This window comes from Amblyraja radiata, chromosome 11 (genome assembly GCF_010909765.2).
Source record: "Amblyraja radiata isolate CabotCenter1 chromosome 11, sAmbRad1.1.pri, whole genome shotgun sequence".
Taxonomy (NCBI): domain Eukaryota; kingdom Metazoa; phylum Chordata; class Chondrichthyes; order Rajiformes; family Rajidae; genus Amblyraja; species Amblyraja radiata.
The window spans coordinates 33,087,356-33,102,134 of NC_045966.1; the positions used below are offsets into that span (position 1 = coordinate 33,087,356).

General features: G+C 38.7%; 1 protein-coding gene across 1 annotated transcript; it reads left to right on the forward strand.

The window, feature by feature from the left end:
- Positions 1 to 407: 407 nt before the first annotated feature.
- Positions 408 to 13,630, forward strand: pwwp2a (PWWP domain containing 2A). The gene is made up of 3 exons (XM_033029656.1): positions 408 to 732; positions 5,025 to 6,707; positions 12,917 to 13,630. The coding sequence occupies exons 1-2, from the start codon at positions 536 to 538 to the stop codon at positions 6,691 to 6,693; spliced, it is 1,866 nt and encodes a 621-aa protein (XP_032885547.1). The 5' UTR covers positions 408 to 535; the 3' UTR covers positions 6,694 to 6,707; positions 12,917 to 13,630.
- The last annotated feature ends 1,149 nt before the right edge of the window (positions 13,631 to 14,779 follow it).

A 14,779-nucleotide genomic window follows, 5' to 3' on the forward strand; every position in this document is an offset into this window, starting at 1 on the left:
GTTTGTAATGTGACATTGCTCTGTAATGAAATGACAACCTCAGTTGCAACGAAACTGAAGTTGATGAAGATAATTCCAACAACATCCTTATTTATTCCCAATCGATTGTACAAAACCATGCTTAGCAGAGATCTTTGATGCTTTGTGCCCTATGACTGACATTCGGGCCGACGAGTCAGGAGCGACTTTGCGCCTCTCGACGGCGGCTTTTCACTGACACTCCCTCCCGCCATGTCGAAATCTCACTACTTCACGTGAGATATGCGCATTGCCATGGCAACGCCGGGGGTTCCAGAACGGACGTTTCATTCGACCAATCACAATGTACCTTGGCCGTGATGCCATTTAACGGACACTTTAGTCGTCCAATCGCCGCCGCAGCCGGACAATGGGGTCCCGGCTAAACTTTGATAGACGATTCGGAGTAACGAATGGGAGGAGGGTTACTGTCGGTCCCATCCAATAGACAGGAGGCAAAGGGGCGGGACGTGGTGCTGGGCCCGCCACCAAGGCCAGGCCGGGAGCCGTGGAGCGGATGCAGAAGAGAAACGGCGCTCAGGAACGGGGAGGAGGCAAAATGGCGGCCGTGGGTGTTGGTGTCCCCGCGGTGAAACTCCTGGTGGGCTCTGAAGTGAGGGTAACGGTGGACCATATCGTCGAAGACGCGTTGGTCGTGTCCTTGCGCTTCGAAGAGAAGCTCTTCTCGGGGGTTCTAATGGATATTTCTAGAAGGTACCGAGTCTCACACAGAGAGAAATCTTCCTCCCCCGCAAAACAAACGGACCCCCCCTCCCCCCCCCCCCCACACTCAGAGGCGGAGGAGGCCTGGACTGCAGCTGGTTACCTGGAGGGCGGGGGCAGGCCAAGCGGCACTTCCGCGTAGCCTGAAAAGTGGCGTGCTGTGCCGGCCTCAGCCCGTGCGCGGACGGACGGGCGAAGGGAGGGGAGACGGAGCCTGTCGATGGCGGTCTGCCCTTTCTCCGTGCTCCGTTACATCTTAAAAGCTCCGCAGGCAGCGCCCGCAGGACGGGCTGAGCGAGAGGGGGCAACGCGGGCGCTGCCCTGTCCAGCCCAGCCCCTGCACAGCTCCGATTGTACTGCACTGCACTCTTCTCCCCCACCCCACCCCGTAATTAAACGCATCATCTTTCATCTGAACTTTTAATGTCCAAAATGGGAGGGATTATTTATCAAAATCCTCTCCATGTCCTTTCTTGGATTTACTTTGTGCACGATGGCACCAACTTTTTAAATTAATTTTGGGCATCATCAAATCGCAAATAGCCAAACACTTAAATGTCGGATGTTAAATGAAAATATGACTTGTTATACGAATAAGCTAGTTTGAGCCTTCAAATCTAAAGTATTACTTGAACCATCGAAATATCTTTAACTGATCCCATCAATATTGTGTAACAAATGTATTCCCATTTACTTTACGTTACTTGCATGAGCAGTTGGTAATTTTTGAGTGGGAATGAAATAGAAAATTGGGAATTGTAGACATCTTTTGAACCACACTTCCAAGCGTAGAATTTATGTGTAAACAGTAAACTTGACATTATATTTTAGTAGAGACACAGATGCTGGAATCTTGAACAAAAAATGACGAAGGGTCCAGACTGAAATGTCGTCTGTCCATTTCCTTCCACAGATGCAGCAGTTTGTTTATTTGCATTATATTTTAATAATTTATTAACTTGCAATCTATAACTAATTTTCCAGATCATACAGCAATACAGAGCTTTGTAACAATACTTTTTAATGAGTATAGGTGCGAAGACCCTGCTCCTCATGGCCTTTTCTGGCTCCAAAATACTTTAAATGCCCATTTTCCATGTATCCTCCTATCAATTTGGTGAGAGCAAGATGTTCCCAATAGGTGTTTAAGAAGGAACTGCAGATGCTGGAAAATCGAAGGTACACAAAAAAGCTGGAGAAACTCAGCGGGTGCAGCAGCATCTATGGAGCGAAGGAAAAAGGCAACGTTTCGGGCCGAAACCCTTCTTCAGACCCAATTCTTTGTTGAACAGTTGAACAGTTGGCTGCGGGAAAGTTTTTTTAAATATGAGAATAGGTGCAAGTATTTTAGTGTTCCTGGATCAAATTATACCATTGTGTGTGTGTGTATGTGGGAGGGGGGGGGGGGGGGGGGGCACAAAGCCCTAGTATTCTACTCCTTAATTGAACCCTTACATTAACTTAACGCAGCAGCATATACATATTGGACATTCACTGCTGTATGTATCACATCCCGGGGCTGGTGAATTAAATTGCTTTTTGTGAAATTGACATGTTAAATCTGGACAGGCTATTGAAATCATGTAGTTAACAGCATCTGTTCTTATCTGCTTGGATTATATAGCAGCAAAAGCCATAAAATTAAGTCCCACTTTCCATGCCCCCACTTTGCATTCATTTTCTGTCTAATCTTATTAGTTTTAATTACTTAAATTAAATGTTGAAATTCATCCTTTTAAGAATCCATCTGTTCAATTGTCTGAATGTATGTTCTGAATTTATTTTTGTCACATTTAAAAAATTAAATTTGAGTCATACTCTTCCTGTTAGTGCCAGGATTGGCAATTTGGGAGAAGATCTAACCAGTATTTCAGACAACGATTCTGCAAATGCTACCATGCCTTGCAACCTATATTTTCATAATAAAGCATTAAGAAATATATACGACTCCAAGCAAGCACATGAAGAATTCCTTTAGTGAGTCTTGTCTGCTTTTGTGCATCATACATTGTAATCCAATGCCAAGTACCCCATCTAAATCGATGTAACTAGTGGCGTGTCAGCTTACCCTATTACAATGAGTTAGTTTACTTTCAAGATATTCTGTATAACGACAAAGTTTCAGTAAAATTCCTGTTAGGAAATGTTTGGGATATTCACCTAAATTATTAAGGAATGCATTTGCTTCAAATAATCAAACATTTGGAGATGACAAGCCTCTTGTTTTTCTTGTTAATTATTTGTAATGTAAGCTCAATTTCCCACTGTCATGCTATATTTTACAGTTGTTATAGTTCTGTGCTATTTTTGAACCCTTATTTGGGATTTTGTCCTGACAAAATGCCTGTTTGTGGTTTATGTTCATCAAGGTAGTGTGAAGGCTATTATCTAAGGCGAGCTTCTCCTTTGCTGCTGCCATTCATTCATGCTGTTCATTGTGCTGGAACAGAGGTTTGAAATACCTGACTTCTGTAGGCATCCCTCAAAAAAGTGTGACTCTGAAGCACCCTTTATATGTCTTCTTTTTTTTTGCAAATAGGAGTTGAATGGTTCATTGATTTGGCTCAGTGTGGCTTTAGAAATAGGGATTATTAAAATTTTAAATACAAATTGTAAGATACATTTACAAGTCGCTAGGTGAAAATCATTCAAATATTTTCAACTCTAAAAAATGTACTTATTCCTAGTGGAAACTAATGCTCACCGTGCCAGTTCAGTTCAAAAAGGATATGCCTGTTGAATCAATGGTTTAGAATTCTACCATAATTTTAGTATTAACGTCTGTTTGATGGGATTGCATAAATCAGAGTGAAATGAGTGCATCCAGAACAACATTGTGAAGGAATATCAAAAGTTGGGGGGGGGGGGGGGGGGAGATAAAAACAAGTTTCCGACACTTGTGATTAGCTATCCATGTTCTACGGCCTTAAATACAGAAGACCAGTATAACCACTGTCAGTGTTATTTTGTGATCGAATGGTAAAAAAATGTAAATATGAACACGATGGGAAATTAATTGCATTTTGCTTCTACTACAGTAATTTTTTCATCATGACATAAGAATTAGATTTTTACACATAAGAAAGATGAAGAGGGGGCAGAACTGCACTTATAAGGCATCAATGAGAATAAACGATGTAGAAGATGTTATTGAACAAAGTATCTTTTATAAAAAAATCTTTACATAATTTCTTCCTTTTCTTCCACTTTGGTTGAAAGAGTAGGATAAACAGACTGTTTAAATAATGGAAGACTACTGCATGTGAGTATAGATTTAGCTTACGGACACAGCAAGTGGAAGGTTGGACTTACAAGCGGAATGGAATACAAAATTAGGGATGTTTTGCTATGACTTTATAGGCCTTGAAATCACTACTGCCATACAATTTTATTGTCTTTCTTAAAGGGAATGCAAGAAGTTTACGGAATAGATTTTTGAGTATAAATGTTATGTAATGGGAAACATTAAGCAGATTATGCCTGTACTTTTCCAGTGTTTCTAAAAAGTTATTGTATTTTAACATGCATGATGCCCAGATGGCTTATTGGTGCGCTACAGAGAGGATGCTTCTCAATGAAATCTTCAAGAGGTGGCATCTCAAGATTTGGAGATCACCGAAATAAGAACGATTTTTTTTTCTCTCAAAGGGTTCTTAATGCTTGGTATTCTGTACCCGAGAAAGTTACAGGCCTTAAGTCATTAAGTACATTTAAGGCTGAGAGATTTGCAGACTATGGAATCTAGAGTGTTTTAGTTAGGAAATGGAGTGGAGGCCAAACCAGATTAACAATGGTCTTATTTAATAGTAGAGTAGACATAAGGAGTTCTGTTTGTGTTCAAATGTTTTAAATAAATACAAATTAGTATTGATAGTCATTTAACTATTACATCAATAGTCGACCTGTTTGTTTCATCCCAGTTTTAGATTTGTTTTTGCTAGTCAGATCTGTGTTAAATCTTCTTACTGATAGCTTTACAAAACATGTGTAAATAATGATATACCTACCTTCACTGTGCTTCAATCACACATGCTTTGGAAACATTGGGGTTCTTCCAGGTAAGTAACAAGGAATGCTACTGCAGATTACACCAAATGGAACCTAATAGAACAAATGTAGTAATTTGAATTTTGGCTACAGTAAACAGTTTTGGTGCATCTTAGTCTTTTCACTTGAAATGCAAAATTGGAATAGTCGAAAGCATGTTTATTTTATGAAGGTTGGTGCAAAATATAAATATCTGAATTAAGACTTACACACACTTTGGTGCTATACCTTCTCAGGTTTGGACCATATGGAATTCCTGTGACTGTACTTCCAAAAAGGGAATACAAGGATAAAGCTGATCTACTGCAACTAGAGTGTGAAGCATTCCAGCAACAGACCCAAATAAATTCAAAATCTACTGTTATTCGTGATGAAGCATCTCCAGATCCCACTGCACAGGCTGATGTTGCTGAAAGCCTGTGGACTGCAAAATCTGCTCCATTATTTTATGAAGGAGCACCTTATCCACCTCCTTTGTTTATCAGACATACGTACAACCAGCCTATACCTCAGCCTCCTCCAAGAAGGATTAAACGACCTAAACGAAAAATGTTCAAAGAAGAGTCCACTTCCATAATGAACTCTATTAAACTTAGACCAAGGCAAGTTCTATGTGATCGATGCAAAAATAGCATTTCTACAGATAAAAAGGAGTTGAAAAGGGGTGGCAGTACTAATGATAATTCTCGACATGAGGACAAAAAAAGGAAAAATGACAATGTGCCCAATATTTCAAAGAGATTGAAAATGGACCACAAAGTGGAAGCAAAAACTCAGTGTGATGGTCAAAAGCGCAATACTGTCATTAAAATTACAAATTTATCTCCCGGCAAGGGCAAAGTTGTCAAAATTTCATCTCAAGTACACACTTCTAAAGTGCAGTTGAATCCTAAGAAAGTGTTACAGAATAAGAATATAGATCATATGAAAGCCAGGGAAGTGTTAAAACTAGCCAAAGAGAAAGTTCAAAAGAAGCAACAAAAAGACATTTCATCTTCTGGCAATTCCATTCCCAAAATTCATTATACACGGCGCTTTCAAACTACCAACTCTGGCTCTCTCCCTCCAAGGATTCGCTTAAGGCCACAGAGATACAGGAATGAAGAAAATGATTCTGCTTACAAGGCTAAACTTGAGAGACTACGCAACTGCAAGACAGCCTCCAAAACACTGCCTCGCTGCACCTCCAGCTCAGCAGGTGAGCAGCCTCCTGAAAAAGATAGTCCTACAAAAGGGTTGGAACAGTCCACTGATGAGAATAAAGACACCGGGGAAATAAAGTGGCCTTGTGAGCAGGATGAAAAACAATTGGGGAAAAGGGGCAGCAGAGGCAATATAACTGTTTATATGACCTACAGTCAAAATAAATCAGACTCTTCCACCTTTTCAGTTTGTAGTAGTGATAGCGCAGATGATCTAAAATCCTCCAACTCAGAATGTAGCTCTACTGAAACATTTGACTTTCCACCAGGCAGCATGCATGTACCTTGCTCCTCTTCCTCCTCCTCAAAAGAAGAAAAACTCACTAATTCATTGAAAATGAAAATCTTTACCAAAAATGTCTCTAAGTGTGCGGCTCCAGATGGCAAGACCATATGTGTAGGTGACATTGTGTGGGCCAAGATTTACGGCTTCCCTTGGTGGCCTGCTCGCATACTTACCATAACTGTAAGCCGTAAAGATAATGGCTTTTTAGTAAGGCAGGAGGCCAGAATTTCATGGTTTGGGTCCCCAACAACATCTTTCCTGACTCTTTCCCAAGTCTCTCCGTTTTTAGAAAACTTTCAGTTACGGTTTAACAAGAAGAGAAAGGGCCTTTACCGTAAGGCCATCACAGAGGCAGCCAAGGCTGCAAAGCAGCTGACACCTGAGGTGCGGGCCCTGCTGACACAGTTTGAAACATGAAAACATCAAAGAAGGTAGGCAAGTTGAGCGCCTGGGGTTCCACTAAATTGATGCCCAAATTTAAATATGTATGACTAATTGCAGAACTTTAAATTAGGCTTATTGATCTAGTGGGTGCAGTTCAACAGCAGCTAGTTTTAGAATAAAGAATGCTGGCTTTTATTTTGTAGCATTGTGCTAAAGAAGAACACTTCATAATTGATCAGTTTTCATCTGCCCATCATCGAGGGCAGAAATTTGGTAAATAGTAAGAACATATAACTTGAATTCAAGGAGAAAGCCAGTTTCTTCAGGCCTAGTTGCTATGGAAACTTCACGTTAGATTTGTAGGAGCCTTACCCTTGAGGAAATGTGTACTAGCCGTACATCTGTGTACTACAGGTTGTGTTGGATTCTTACCGTGTCAGTGTCCAGCTGTTAAAAGTATGATTTATGATTGCATTTCTGTATCTTGGGATCCTCCAGAAAAAGCTTTAAAAAAAAAAAAAATGCTCCAAAGCTGTCAACCCGTTGAGTGGTTTAGTATTTGTTACTAATTCCCCCCAAATTTCCAGTGTGAGAAATCAAATTACTTGACAGATGCACCTTGGACAAAGGATTTTAGTGCAAGTATATATTGAATATGGACATTTATTGGAGTAAAGAGTTTTCTTTATGAATAATTATCTCAATTTATTGTAATATTTTGCTTTGAATTTCTTATTTATTTTAGAAACAAACCATACAGTTCATCATATTCATTAATGTAGGATTACTTCTGCTTGAACTCAGCCATTGCCTATAAGAGGTTACCTATATAAAAGGTTGCCTATATAAAAGATTACCAAAATGTGCACCACCAATTTCTGAAAATTAGCTGCATAAAAAATGTAAAATTTAAAGTTTGAATTTGGTTTACTCAGTCAGTGGCTGGGTTATGCATACTACGGTAAAAAATAAACAACTGTCATTATGTATAAACTACACAGGTTAAAGTACTGGTATATCAAAAACAATCTATGGTCTTGAGACATTAAAGCAGACCAATCTTCCTATTCAATTGAATGTAAAAGATTCAATGACGCTATTAAGAAATAAACACGTTTTCCTAATGTCCAAGCCAATATTCTTCGAGCAGCATCATCTCGTTTGATCATTCATTTTCTGGTTGAGAACATGCTATGCATAAAATTGACTTATTTATCTATATAACTAATTGGTTGTGAATTTCAGGTGATGTGGGGCGAGGGAAAAATGGACCAAAAGTTGGTATACTCTGTGTATAGCAGTGTTTCTAGATACAGATCCCTGGGAAATGTTCTTGAGATGAATAAAGTAAATGCTGAAAGGAGAAAACCAAACTTGTTTATCATAGTGGTCACTTCAGAACATCATAAATGAGAATAAGATTATTCAGTTCTATTTTTATCCAAATCCATTCTGGTAAAATGTTATGAATTTGCATTCCTATCGGCAGTTTTTAATGATGGTTCCTTGGTCTGAACGATGCAAACAAATGAGATGCCTCCCAATTGAAGTACAAAACATTAACAACTAGGTTTCCTGGATATAAGTCTCCTTTAAAATGGCCCATGTATTTTTCCCATATTAGTTGTCTTGAACTTGTTTTACAACTTGGGTTATCACTGCAGTGAACTAAAATTCAACTTTGCAGAATTGAAGTAGCATTAACCAGCAAAACTAGTGTTGGAAGGTTTTCCTTCATCAGAAGGGACTCAGATCTGCTAGGATTTAGCAGCAGTCGAATTTTCAGAATTTTATAATCACCATATCACATTCATTGCACGAGTTGGGTGACATTCCATCCATTTTTAGCCCAGGCCTATATGACTACTCAGACCAATACTGCTCCATTTTGGCATGCATTCGAAAAACTGAGCTGATTCGTCCTTCGCTGCTAGCTACTCTTTTAATGGCATTTTTTGCTCCATTGTGTAAACTGACCTTTAAACTCAAGTTTCCATTTAACAGTATGTGGCTTTTGTCTGTGATTCTAATCGATTCAAAGTAAAGAATCCCTGAAATAAAAACAAGTGAGAGGTGCAAGCCACAAATGGTTCAGTCTGTCATAGCGATGGACAGAGAATGGAAGACATCTTTTGCTAACTGAAAGATTACTGACTAGCTCACTTGGACCACATTGTTTCCTTTATTGTGGTCCTGAGAACACTCACCTTGGAGCCCAAGGTCATCAACAGCACATCTGGAACACTCTCACCATAGTCAGCTACCTGTGCTCCATTTCAAGCAATGTTTTGGCAGCAGGTAAGTCTTGCCATCAAATCTGAAACCTTCACATTTGAAAACATTTAGTTCTAGTCAATTATAATAAAGTAATTTTAAAAACTAACATTGTCATACAGCATGGAAACAGGCCCTTCAGCCCAATTCATCCATGGTGACTAAGATGCCCCATCCAAGCTGGTCCTATTTGCCTACGTTTGGCTCGTATCCCTCTAAACCGTTCCTATCCATGTACCTGTCCAAGTGTCTTTTAAAATGCTGTTATAATATCTGCTTCAACTGCCTCCTCTGGCAGCTTGTTCCATATACCCACCACGCTCTGAAGAGAAAAAGTTTCTCAGGTTTGTATTAAATCTTGCCCCTCTCACCTTAAACATATGTCCTCTTGTTTTTGATTCCTCTACCCTGGACAAAAGACTGAATTCACCCTGTCATCCCCACATGGTTGAAACAACTGAACATTTAAATTTAATCAAGTAAAAAGGTCCACTTGCTGACCTTTGATCGGGCATTTTCTCCCATTGATTTTGGTGGGAATTGCAGCATTTACACCAGCCTGGAAAATCTGTAGAAATCTACTGCTTCGTTGGATCCAAAGGAAGTTCATCGGCACATTACAGATGTCCATACGCCTGCCCCAAATAGTAGTAGAAGGCTGCAATTTAGCTTCATATTTTTGTGGATGAAAGAGCACATGCATTTGTGTGCATTTTAAAATCTAAACTCCAAGCCACTTTTGTTGGTTTAATGGAAGCATGAGGGAATGTGTGGGCCTAGTATGCAACATGTGCAAGACAAATGTTCTGTAGCAAGATTTGGAAAATCTGAGCGCTTTCCCCAATATCTAGAGTAACCTATTGTCTATAAGTAGACAACGGTGAAGAAATTCACCATTAGCAGCTGCAAGATCTGAACCAATATTTTTTCTAAACTGAAGTAATTTTGAGTGACAGATTAATGCCAAATAAATTTCTGTATCATTAAAGGTGACAACTTTAACATTGTAGCACTTCCTCAGATCTGCCAATGCCACCCAAGACTTTCTGTGCTCGAGTCCTGGTGTGTGATTTAAGGTCAGAATTTTCTTAGTGCTGCCAATTGAGCAATGTTGATAGAATATTAAGTTATAAACAACATTTACAAAGTAAAATGAATACATTTAGAAATCAGCACAAAGAAAATAAAACTGGGCTTTGGATAGTTCAGTTGCATCAGGTTTATACAAAATAAAATGATTACAACAAAACAAAAATCTTGTTTTGGTAACTAGTGAACAATATGTGCACAATTTATATAAGAACATGAACAGAATTGCATAACATCTGCGAGGCAGAAATTACGAAGGATCAAAATGGGTATTTTGGTGATACAAAATAAATTGGCATAAAGGAGAATGCAAAGTTACTGCTCAGATGTTGAAAATTTTCACATTTATTCATAATATTTTCTTTACACTTATTTAAGATAAACATACATTTTTATTTAAATTATATTTGGGTGAGGAATGTATTTATTTAATGCATTTTTTTTTTTAGCTTTCTACAACTTCTATTCACTTAACATCCACAAATACAATAAGGCAAAATGGTAAGGATTTGAATGATAAAATATCACCCTGGTATTCATAATTTGAGTTCATGTAAAAATGATCACAGATACAGCCAACTAACACGTTAATAGAGTTTAAAAAAAAATAAGGATTGAAGGCTAAAATAAATGGGGCCAACTTCCATTAAGATTTGTTGAGATTAACCTGTATCTGATCTTTTCTTGAGTATAAACTACTCATGGATTCATCCACAGCACTGCCAGCTTCCACAGATTGCTCAGTTGTTCAGATCGGAAATCTGCCTGCTGAACATGTCCCATGTACCAGAACAGTAATCCCATCAGAATCAGTAGCTGTTGATAGAACATTACATGTACTTTTTATTTAATTAAGATATTTGCAATGTTCTTAGTTATGTGTGTGTACTCGTCGTCTAATTCTGAATATGGGTCACCAGTGATTTTAAATTTGAACGATGTACAGAAGCATGCAGTAACAGAGACTCCTTAGCTGGTCAATGAACATGACGTGGAGGTCATCAATGCTGCCATCAAAGTCTTTGTCGGTACAGCCAACCCTTAAGTGACAATGTTTATCATCAAATACTGCTTCTAGGATCATGCTGGAAGAAATAAGCAAGGTTCTAGGCCAGTGACCTGACCAATTGCATGATTTGCCTTACATGTTTTAACATATATGAGGAAGGATGAGTTCTTATTTCTAGCTTAGTCTAAAAATGATCAACTATTCTCGTAAATCTGGTAGGCTCAACAGCAAGGTACAGATATTTAGTTTTTTCAATTACTTTTTCTTTCATCTGTAAGATGTTTTTACTTAATAAAAAAAGCATTGATATGCCTGAGACCATGTCTATCTGACAAAGCTCATTTTATTTCTCCCGAAAGTAGAAAGCAAACCAATATAAATAGATCTATATGTACACTCATCATCAGATAGTAGTTGATAGTCATAGTGTGGAAACAGGATCTTCGCCCAACAAGTCCATGACCCATTCATGTTAGTTCTATGTTATCCCACTTTTGTATGCACTACGGGGCAATTTAGAGTCCAATTAATCCTTGAATCTGTTTGTCTTTGGGATGTGGGTTGAAACCAGAGAACCCGGATGAAACCCATGCAATCATAGGGAAAACGTGCACACTCCAAACAGCACTCGAGGTCAGAATCGAAACTGGGTCTCTGGCACTGAGGCAGCAGCTCTACCAGCTGTGCCACTGCATATCTGCACCCATCATGCATACACAAACAGAAATGTAGAATTAAGAGGTAATACCGAAAAGGATTGATGTCCAAAACTCTCCAAAATAGTGATTTGATCGATATATAAGCTTTTCTGTTGTCTCAGTTGTAAGTGTTTCAGAAAGCTGGCTCCTTCAACAATACAATTCTCACTATATTTGTGGAATTCCCTGGCACAGAGGGCAGTGGAGGCCAAATCACTGGATGGATTTAGGAGAGAGTTAGATAGAGCTCTAGGGACTAGTGGAATCAAGGGATATGGGGAGAAGGCAGGCACGGGTTATTGATTGGGGACGATCAGCCTTGATCGCAATGAATGGCGGTGCTGGCTCGAAGGGCCGAATGGCCTCCTCCTGCACCTACTTTCTATGTTTCTATATTCTTCCAGGAACATTAGCCTAGATTTTTGTGCTCGTCACTGAAATGATACTTGAACCTATATTAAATCTACAATATTTTATTGCTTTCCAACAAATAATGGATTTTAGTTCAATGTTCTTTTCCTGTTTGTTAAAGCCTGACAACTGAGAAAATAGCAGTTTGTAATCTAGGAGGGAGATATTGTCAGATTTGCAAACAGTGCAGATTTTAACACTGCAGCTAGTTTGTTAGTGCAGGTGAATCTGACTTGCATTCATAGAGCACTCTTACATATGCAGTCAGACTTTCTTTTAAAAGTGAAAACAATTTGACTCTCCTTTATGTTACGGTGTGAGAACATTAATTAATATTGTTTTTATTTCATCACTTTTTCCTGATGTCAAATAATAATGAATAGTTTGGCATAAGTGTTATACATCCTACAGGTGTTAAGTAGTGGAATTGTTAAGTGAAGCTTTTTTTTTTTCTCTTTGTACCATTGAATTGATGGTAACTTTTACCTATCTTGTAATTAAACGCCATGCCTCAAAGAAAGACAAGGTGTTTACATTGTTATTTACAAAAACATTAAATTATTACTGAAAATTGTTCCTCCAATCTTGTATGCACATCTGCTGCAAGTGACTTCAATTTCAACTGCAGTGATTACTAACCAATCAAGCACAAAATAGCTGGCTTCTACTCAAGTGACAGCAATACCATTTCTTAACATCAGATGCTTGCTGTGATTGAATGGAATCACCTTTATACTGTTCAGTTTTAATTTGTATATTTTCCCTTTTATTTTAGCTCGGCGACACTAAGGCTCTGGCTGCACTTTCCGATGATGTCCACTACACTGCCATTCATTGAGCTGCACTACGTGGCAATCAAACATGCAGCTACACGATACATTATCTTGTCCAGAGTTCAAATTTTGGGAAGTTGTTGGAGAGGGAGAAAATTAAGAAAATCAGTGACTTTTTATTCTTCAAAATAAACCTGACACTTGTACTTACTGTACATTGCTTTCTCACATGGAAAATGGAAGATATTTTTAAAAAAAGATTTTACAATACTTAATGCATGTTAAGATTTTTCTGACACATATTCACTATATATGACCCACTTGAAATGCGAGTTCTTTCTTAGAAATTCTTTTCATGTGATGTTCCCTCTTTCAAATGGATTAACCCACCTTTAATGAATCCAGTACTGTAGCCTTTTTAAAAATAAATCCTATGCATTGGATTTTAATTATGAATTCATTTTTAGAAATTGTGTCAGGGATTTTTTTTACATGTAGTACTGTATTTGCTCTCTACTGGCTTTTGCTTGGTTGCTTAATATTTAAGCTATGGTCCATATTTTAGTTTTTGTCTTCATATCTAAAGGAGCCCAATGTCATTGTCGAACTTGAATACATAATTATGTGATTCAGCTTTAAAGATTGCATAAAATTGAATGTTTTACGAATGTGGTGTACAACAGTTCAAAGAAATTAAAATTTAGATTGTATTATGATAGTAGATGTCTCTAATTTCCTTCAGCCAGTGTTACCTAAATATTTATTTCTGATGGGGATGATATCATGGTTCACTCAACCCAGACGCTGCCATCAAGTTTATGCATGCTTTTGTAGTTATTTAAAATAGTGATGCAATTTAATGCTTGGTGCATTATATTATATGGTAAGGGTTCTCCTTCAACTCAGCAGGGATCCCTGTCCCATTGGAGAAGATGCAAAGAGTGATCACCAGGATTTCAAATTAATCAGTGGGATGAAGTGAGTTTCAAAAGAAAATACTGTTATGAGTTCTAAAACAGTGAGGCAATGAACACAAATAAATTGTGCTTAAGATACCACAAGTGTTGGGGAAAACTGAAGGATGTAAAATAATTAAACAAGTGTGATAAATTAAAAACTTGTACGCAAAAATACAAGGATGTCTGCAAGAGAGATATGAAGGCGCTCGACATCGATGTGGAGTCCTGGGAGAGCCTTGCAGCTGACCACATGAGGTGGAGAGGTACCCTGAACCAACATCTCAAAAAGGGGGAAGAGAAACTTGAACACAGCGGCAGACAAGCGGGCACGCAGAAAGGAGCGCAGGAACTTCAACAAACCAGAGACCGCACACAAATGTGACCTTTGCCACAGAGACTGTCCCTCCCGCATTGGTCTCTTCAGCCACAAGCAACGCTGCTCTAGCTGAAGTTTGGAGCAAGCAGCCAACAACTAGAATGCTTCACTCATGGTCAGTCATGAAAAGTTGGTGTGCTTTCTTGGCCATTGCTTCGATATGATTAGTCAGGGACAAGGTGCTGCTGATATTTACTCCTGGGAACTTAATGCTTTCAACCATCCTTACTTTGGCGGCGTCAATGTACCACTTCGCTTCCTGAAGTCGATGACTATCTCCTTCATCTTGCTGACATTGAGAGAAAGGTTATTGTCTTGACATCAGGTTACAAATGTTCTCAATCTCATTCTTGTACTTCGTCTTGTCGTTATTTGATATCCAGTCCACCAAGGGTGGTGTCGTCCGCAAATTTGTAAATTGAGTTGGATTTGTATGTGGGTGTAGAAGGTGTGTGGATCGCGGATCGGCCTCTACAGACATCTGCAGACCCACAAGTAGACGGCCCTATGGAGAGGAGAGGACAGTCATA

Bases quoted from the DNA above. Each gene is read 5' to 3' on its own strand.
- pwwp2a (XM_033029656.1), top strand. From the start codon at position 536: ATGCAGAAGAGAAACGGCGCTCAGGAACGGGGAGGAGGCAAAATGGCG. The intron at 733-5,024 runs GTACCGAGTCTC...ATACCTTCTCAG, and splicing joins CTAATGGATATTTCTAGAAG to GTTTGGACCATATGGAATTC.